At 36.2% G+C, this 8,467-nt stretch overlaps 1 protein-coding gene across 1 annotated transcript in view; it reads right to left on the bottom strand.

The window, feature by feature from the left end:
- The window catches only part of LOC107711694 (THO complex subunit 1-like), an 11,630-nt gene extending 3,698 nt beyond the window's left edge, over positions 1–7,932 (bottom strand). The window contains exons 1-19 of the mRNA XM_016516715.1: positions 7,832–7,932; positions 7,192–7,265; positions 7,011–7,071; positions 6,832–6,901; positions 6,613–6,731; positions 5,716–5,764; positions 5,271–5,366; positions 5,113–5,195; positions 4,911–4,984; positions 4,678–4,786; positions 3,333–3,467; positions 3,116–3,216; positions 2,903–2,969; positions 2,770–2,820; positions 2,569–2,639; positions 820–915; positions 665–730; positions 506–589; positions 267–414 (exon numbers count right to left, since the gene is read on the bottom strand). Of these exons, the coding sequence (XP_016372201.1) occupies positions 267–414; positions 506–589; positions 665–730; positions 820–915; positions 2,569–2,639; positions 2,770–2,820; positions 2,903–2,969; positions 3,116–3,216; positions 3,333–3,467; positions 4,678–4,786; positions 4,911–4,984; positions 5,113–5,195; positions 5,271–5,366; positions 5,716–5,764; positions 6,613–6,731; positions 6,832–6,901; positions 7,011–7,071; positions 7,192–7,265; positions 7,832–7,882 (1,605 nt within the window). The 5' untranslated portion in view covers positions 7,883–7,932. The remainder of the gene's footprint in view (positions 1–266; positions 415–505; positions 590–664; positions 731–819; positions 916–2,568; positions 2,640–2,769; positions 2,821–2,902; positions 2,970–3,115; positions 3,217–3,332; positions 3,468–4,677; positions 4,787–4,910; positions 4,985–5,112; positions 5,196–5,270; positions 5,367–5,715; positions 5,765–6,612; positions 6,732–6,831; positions 6,902–7,010; positions 7,072–7,191; positions 7,266–7,831) is intronic.
- Positions 7,933–8,467: the final 535 nt, after the last annotated feature.

Below are 8,467 nucleotides of genomic sequence, written 5' to 3'. Positions count from 1 at the left end.
GCCAATAATTGTGGAACACATAGATAAAAAAAAAAAAAAAAAAATATGCTTCAGTTATTTTAATAATTAGATTTCTGTGAATATTTTCAATGAAAGACCAAAATATTTTTTCCATGGCCTGTTTTGCTCATATTTATCAAGGCTGCCAATATCTGTTGACGGCACTGTATACGTTGCTATTATACCAGCCACTGAAAAGCCTGAATGTTATCTACAGTACATTCTAGAAAACTCTCTAGTGGTTGATAATGTGGATGTCCACTCACAGGAAGCTCTTTGGCCAGTTTGATGACCATGTTTTCCAGATAGTCTGCCAGACTCTTGAACTGCTGGTTGGTGGGCTGGAAGAAGTGAGGACTCCTTCTGGAGAGCAATCGCAAGGCTCGCCAGCCGTAGTTTGAGTTATGCACAACTCTGAGGAATGACGACAAAGAATTCATTTATTCTGATCTATTGTGATGCATAGTTTGATCATTTAGGAGACTGAATTAGTAAATCTCAGTACTTGTACTCATCCTCCACCATGTTAGTTGGATCTGCCTGCTCGATAGCTTCTACAAAAAATTCCTCCAGTGATGGCATGAACTCCCTTTAATCGAGACATGTATTAATGCAACATTTCTCGCATAAAGCATCTGTGAGCAAGCGTTTGCCAAACACAAACCTGCTATCTGACTTGCAGGCCTCCATGTTGTCAGGGTTTAGATTCCAGAGCCTCGTGAGTTCCTCACTGTTGATGGTCAAGAACAGCAGAAATGCAAGATAAGATCTGAATCGAAGACTTCACCTCTGTTACACAGCAATCAATTACTATCTTACTTTCCCATGAGGATTTTGCGATCTGGGCCCTTCCCCAAAAAGTCCTCTGGTGCTTGTCTCTTTCTGCTGGGACGGACGGGTTTGGTCTCTGCTGGCCTGAGAGAAACAACTCTATTCACATTTCCATTCAGAACTAAAAAATAAAGAGCAGAGACCACACCTGCAAACTAAAGAAGTCAACAGAACGACAAGGAGTGAAAATGTTAGCAATCAATTTAGACACAATTTGCTGATTTTTCAGAGTTAAATCTTTTTCTGTTTATAAGGTTATGGATACTTAAGTAAAGTGACGCCCACTTTTACTGTTTTGATGTGCCATCATGTCATTAAAGTGACATTTTTCATTTTTGTCTTTGATTATTACAGATTTTGGGACCCCAGCACATGTTTCTTCACTGGTGTGGTTCTGATCCAGCAAATGACCTACAGATCAGCTTTTTTGATTAATGCAGCCCAAAATGACAACTTGCAGTAGCTTTTGTTAAAAAGATGTTATTTGTGGGCTCATACAGATTTTTTAAGAATGATATTCAAGCATGTTTCCAGCACTTCCAAGCTTTTCATGTTTATTATAAACTATAATAATTATTCAAGTCATTATATATAATTGGCTGCTAGTTGCAATGTTATGTCTATTTAAGAGTTCATTCAATCATCAAATAAATAAGACAGGATTCCAAGCCAATACTTACAAAATACGGTGATTGAAATCTCAATGTTCAATGAATCTGATATAAATTACAAGCAAATACCACTTGAAAGCGATTTGCTCCAATAGCAAAAAACTTACGGTAGTCAGAAAACAGAAAAGTTAAATTTACAGTCATTTCCTCAGCAGCTCTATTAGAAACCACTTTGAAGCACTGTCGACTATTTTTGTACTTAAATACATTTTGACTCTAAAATTAATCATTTCAAGTTTGAAATGTTTGCACAGTATATGCATCTCATTTTTAAACATTTACATATACATTAAGCATATGTAATATATGCATATATTAAGCATATGTCATATCTGAATTGTTTAAAATCTCATTAGCACCATAATCTAAAGCACGACAGATTTCAGAATGTTTGGGTAAGTATATCTGTTTCTATATTTATATGTCCAATCTTCTTCAAATTGTGCATGCTTCTTCAGAGTCAGTTCATTACATCTATATTACAAAGCGCTTTAATGCTAATTTATGTAAATACTGATAAACTGATCTAGGGCTGCACGATAAATCGAAATGGAATCGAGATCGCGATTCGACAGAAGCTGCGATTGTCATGCGTATCTTTCAGTGAAGCACGGTTCTGTGATCAGCAGTAAATCTCCATCCAAAGGCCAGAGAAACTCCAAATACGCATCTCACAGAAGGATTTATTTCAAACACTCGACTGACGTTATGAAGTGAGTTTGGAGTAAAAATATGTTATTAAATTTGGTATTTTCACATGCTTTCAGATGCAGCAGCATTTACTTCACAGAGCCGTAGTTCACTGAGAAGCTATGCAAACAGCTGTCATTATCGCAAACAATTTCTTCGATTTCATAATCGCGCAATAAAATCGTCTGCGTAGTTTTGCGTAACTTGTCAGTGAACTACAGCTCTGTGTAGTAAATTCTGCTCCATCTGAAAGCACGTGATGATGATTTCCTGCTGATTACAGAACCGGCTTTTTTTAACAAAATGCGCATGACAAATGCATTCGATTAATCGTGCAGCCCTAAACTGATCTTGTGCTGTTTTATTTATGTAATACCTTTCTTTCACAAAGCTTGGACAGCCTTCATTTTTCCAAGAGTTCCAGTTTTCCTCTGTGTTCAGGATGTGCTGTTGAAGATATAATGAATACATTAAAATGAAATGATAAAGCTTTTGGAGCACTAGGCTGCAATTTCTATACGTGTTCAACTAAAATCCATACGCCTATATGTGCGTATACTTTGCAGATACTACTTACCTCAACCATAGACGCAAACTTGTCACCATCTGGAGGGGTTTCTTTCAGTAACTTAAATGAAAAGTAGGAGTACAGTAATAAATGAATATGTAGCACACACCTCCAATCAGTGATTCTTAAGATTAAAACAAACCTGATAGACTAGTTTGGTTGTGTCCTCAATCCACAAAGACTGATCGTCATTCAAAACACAGCTGGAACTGCGAAGGTTAGAGAGAAATTGAAGTAAAAAACAAAAATTATAGACAAAAAGCAGGGCAAACTGTACATTACTGTTATCCTTACAGCTTGGAAAGTCTGCATTATGACTAAAATGATGCTAAACATGCTTGCTGTTTCCCCTGACCTCTTGAACTTGACCTGGCCCTTGAGATACTGGAAGAGGATGAGATACTGAAGCAGAATGTGTCGTCTGAAGTTGCTGTCACTCAGCTGAAGGTCCATCAACTGCAGAAAGAGGGCAAATTTGCTTTGTGTTACCAGGCCAACAATGACAGAAGTGTACTTATAACAGCAAGACTTTCTTATTGAACATTTGATTAATAAAGACTGGAAGAACCAACTTTCTCACTGGTGAGGAACTTGGCAAAGTAGACGTGGTCTCCAGCAGCAGTCCTCATCTCCTCCAGCTTTCTCTTTGAGGCCTGCATGTCATCCAGTTTGTAGCTCTTGAACACAGCTAGTGTCTCATCTGAATACTGCACAGAGAGCACAATTTAGGGGATACAGGTGGACCATAAATGCCAACTGTTTCTAGTCAGTTCTTCTCTAGTTCACACGGGTGGCCTATCAGAGTGACCACAGATATACTGTAGTCCATCACATGTAAACTATGGACAACCACAAAGTGTGCATATACTTTGTCCACATTTAAAACTAAACTTAGACTGTACTTAAAATTTTATTTTTTTTATAGGAAGCTCGATCAAATACTTCTCAGCTCTATTGGTGGGGTGGTTATAATCAGGGATGTGCATAAGGTTTAGTTTGGTGCTCACACTGCGCACAGTATGACCCATTAAATATAACTATTAAAATAATATAATTAATAATAATAACACTAGTATTATTGCACTTAATTAAATAATAAAAATAAAGTGCAATAATACGATTATATTGTAAAATAAAGAGTTAAATAAAAATTATATTATTTTATAGTACACTTAAAAAATACAATGCTAATATTTACATTTTCAATTTCTTTTATTTGTTTTTTTACTTATTTTTTAAAATTAATTTCCATCAGTGAAACCTAAAATCAGCAGGCTTTTATTTTGGCAGGTTGCTCTGAAACCGGCAGTGCATAGCCTAAATTTATGCTTTTAGTTCGAATGGAAATCTTATACAGTATTACATTTAGTCGATCTAAAACAGTGATTGTGCATTAACAGCTGTCAGCATGCAAATGAGCGGTCTGAACATATTTACCCAGTGCATTTTTTATTTTGGTTGTGCATACTCATGCTATATCCTACTTATAACCTACTTGAGGTCTGGGTTGGTAACCAAGACGTTTTAAGTTCAAAACCTTCAAGGGTTGATTCATGAACCATCACCCTTTCGTTTCGTGTCTTAGGACATCAATGTGTCGTCACGAGCCGCAGGGTTTAATTTGGATTTGTCTGTGCATGTTTTTTTTACTCTCATAGATTTTGTTACCATTGCCATGCATTATACGACTGATAGACTGCAACAATTAAAGTTAAAAATCATCATATGTGGTCTACTGAAGAACAAAGTCACCTACATCTTGGATGCCCTGGGGGTAAGCAGATAAACATCAAATTTCATTTTTGGGTGAACTATCCCTTTAATAAATACATTTAACTTCAAATTAATCCAACATGACTGCCTTGGAGGAAGATTTTGGTTTGGATAAAACCATCAGATAACTGAATGAGCAAATACCTTAAGGAAAGTCATCCATGAGAACTTGTCGTAGCACTGTACAGGGTTTCTGAAATAGTCCTGCAGGGTCCAGAATTTTCTGTACAAGTTGTAGTCAATAGGAATGGTGCTACAAAACAAAAGCCCTCTGAATTAGACACTAATGAATAAGCGTTTAATAACAGACAAAATAGAGCAAAAGCAAGACACTGACTCGTAACTTAAGAGGATGTGAAAATACAAATATTGTTTACCAAGGAGCAGGTGCATCTTCATCGCCCATCTCTCCCTCCTCCACGTCCATCCCCTCCTCTTTAACCTCTGTGTGCTTGGGGGGAAAAAATTAAAACATATCTGACATCTAATGTAGAATCTGCTGTAACTGTCTGCTTGCATGAACTTTCAAAAATGCATGACTAAGTAAATCAAACCCAACATCTGTCAGCATGACTTTACCTGCAGTCCAAGTGTGCTATCCTGCTCATTTTTATTGAACACTGTGATGTTATCAAGGTTGAATTGACTCTGTAAGTTCAGGCCTGTAATACAAGGATAAAACATCAAGTCATAAAACAACCACTGAACAAAGAACCAAGAAATGTAACAAAGCATACCTGATTTTTCTGACAAAGGAAAGAGACGTGCTAAAAACAGCTGGATTCGTCCACAAAACACTGTATTCTGAGACTTCGAGAGTCTCCTGAGGAGGTCTGTAGACAAACACAGTGGAGATGTTAGGCTTCTCAAACACATTCGCAATAAAGAATACGGCTGAAGAAGATATACCTGAATATGTGCGCATTAGCGCTGGGTATCGAGACAGAATTCATGATTTGATTTAAATGTTTATATTTCAACAAACCATAGCAGAAACGCAATTATACCATTAAAAATTATAACACGTTCTGATTATAAAATACATTTTTATTATAAAAACTGACAACTTAAACGTTTGTTTACAAGAAGAAGGGTCTGTTTTAAGATGTAGTATACATATTACATATTGTACCAATCCTTTAGAAAAAAAAAACATTAATAAAACTTAAACTTGAAACTCACCATTGCACATTCTTAACAAGTAATTTTTTCCAGCAGAGTAAAATGCATTCTGCAAAAAAGAGCAAATAATAATACAGCTGCAAACAGCAATTAAGAGGTCAAGAATGCTAATGGGAAGAAGACTGACTGACCATAGCTATACCAGTTTACAAAAAAAGTGACGACACTAATAAAAAAAAAGGGGTCGTGTTTAGTCACTATTTAGTGTATTTTTTGACAATATTCACTCATCATGACAGTAAAATAGGGCATTCTAAGTCAATATACTGCAGTATTTCCTCTCTCAATCAGTAAAACATATGGTTAACACCCAGTCATGCATGAAAAAAAAATACCGTCATGTACCGTGAAACCGGAATAATTTTGAAAAATACCGTGATATAAATTTTTGGTCATACCGCCCAGCACTAAAAAAGAGCCAAATTTGGTAAAGATCACCTGAACTGTCTAAGATTTCGAAAACTGTCTTAAGAGTTCGAAAATGTAAGTTTTAATGAAAACTTCAAACACTAAATGTAGCATGATATTATATAATAATAACACCAAGTAACACCATTTTTTAATATTTACAGCCAAAATCTGTTATTTTGGTCATGTAGCATAGCAATTCTATGTTTTTCATTCAGCAACACTGCTAGAAATAGAAACAGAAACAAACAACTGTCAAATCTCTTAAATTATTAGCATAAACATATGTGAGAATTTGAGCTGTTGGTGGTGACCCCATATTTGCTACGGTATAAATGTCCTCTTAACTGTGTGCAACATTTCATAATTTTCCATGCAAGCGGTTCTTTGGGTTGTCAGGAACGATTACACTCCTTTGGTCCTATATATTTATCCAATTCATATAACTTACAAAAACTAAGCACTACCAACTACAAGTTCCAAACTTACAGATTTCCATGTAGAGACATTCTCTTCAACAAAGGAGAAGATTTTGTCGCACTGGTCCAGAGGGAGACAGTCGAGAACATCTCCCAGCAGAAGAAAAGGCGTGGTGGCAGAGCAGACGCCTTTATGAAAACAATACATCAATGCAAACAGATTGATGATCTGAAAATCTTGTGTTTTATACTTTAATATTTATGTAAAACACTGGTGCTGCACACATACCTTCAGTCACGACGTCTATACTGATGTAGATCAGAGAAAGGAAATCTTCAACGTTTGCTTTCTGCTTCACCTGCAAATCAAATCATCATTATACACAATAACTCATAAGCAAAATAATGCAAGTATTCTGCAGTGAACATGATATTGAATGGTGCACAAAGGAGAAGCAGTGGACTCACGATCTGCTCCTCAAGAACTCCACGCAGGGCTTGATCAAGAGTGGCTTTCTTCTCAGTTTCACTGTAAAGAAACAAAAGAAATCACACAGAGCAATGGTGTAATGCAACAACTGAAGATGCTTTAAGCAAATAAACATACAAATGAAAACAAAACCATGAAAGTCTTGATAAAGATTATTACTTTCCAGGCAGGTGGCTGAAAGCGTTGGTCAGGGGTTTGCAGTTCCTGATATCGACAGCACTTTTAGCGGCAGCCTGGAAGAAAAAAAAAGCTAGTTTGATAAAATTTGAGTAAAGTGGTTATAGCATTTATGACAAAAACACTAAATGTGGCACGATATCACGTGGTTTCCAGACATAGTCACACCAAAGTACAGTGAAAATGTTATTTTTCTTCATACAGCATAGTAATCCCATGTTTTTCATTTAGTAACAATGTATTTCCATCATAGTACCACATTATGTCCTCCACAAACACCATCATCTATTTTAAAATATTCACTAACAAATTACTGTACACACGTCTCGAGTCCAATAGGCCCAATGCATCATAAATATATATATATATATATATATATATAGAGAGAGAGAGAGAGAGAAGAAGAATGAGCTTTATTGCCAGGTATGTTTACACATACGAGGAATTTGTTTTCGTGACAGAAGCTTCCACAGCGCAACATATCATGATAATATCTTCTATCACATACGACTTTGGAGAAGAGACTTGGCAGGCAAGGGATAGAAACAAAACACTCTCATTTTAAAATCGTCTGCCAATGCCAAAGCACGTCTATCGGTAAGCGGTTGTGATGATAATTTACCGTAAATTTATCTCTGGCTTCAGTGAAGTCGAAGTAAGACGGCGGAGACATCTTTACTGGCCCTTTGTCTGTCTGACCCGATCTACTTCCGGTTCTCCTTCTTCTTCGTTAGTTTAAATGTATCGGCGACACACATGCATATCTCCACCTACTGGACTGCTGTGCAATCATGATTTTTATTTATTTATTTATTTTTTCAGATTTTTGCTTTTCCTTCAATCTGATGCAATATGACTCCCATCATAACTCTTTAAACAAATATGGTCACATTAAATAAAACAAACAAAAAATCTTCTAAGAAGCAGAGTCGTGATGATTTTCACGCTACACTGATGATTTGGTGGCGCGCCGCTACTTTAGCCATGAAGAAGAACTTTACCCGGAGGACCACTAAAGAGCACAATTGTCATCAAATTATTTGTTTCAAGGTAGTCACATATGAACTCTTCATGATAAATTAAAGTAATACTGTTTGTAGGCTATATACTGTATTACAGGGTCTAGACAGGCGTGGGATTGTTTTGCTCGCAAATTTAAATGTTTCCGACAATTCCATCACCATCACAATCCCACAGTATTTGTGTGTAGCCTATGTGTATATATATATATATATATATATATATATATATATAGAGA

The sequence above is a fragment of the Sinocyclocheilus rhinocerous genome, unplaced genomic scaffold (genome assembly GCF_001515625.1).
Source record: "Sinocyclocheilus rhinocerous isolate Xijiao unplaced genomic scaffold, SAMN03320098_v1.1 scaffold807, whole genome shotgun sequence".
Classification (NCBI taxonomy): Eukaryota; Metazoa; Chordata; class Actinopteri; order Cypriniformes; family Cyprinidae; genus Sinocyclocheilus; species Sinocyclocheilus rhinocerous.
This window is presented reverse-complemented; position numbering and strand designations above follow the sequence as displayed.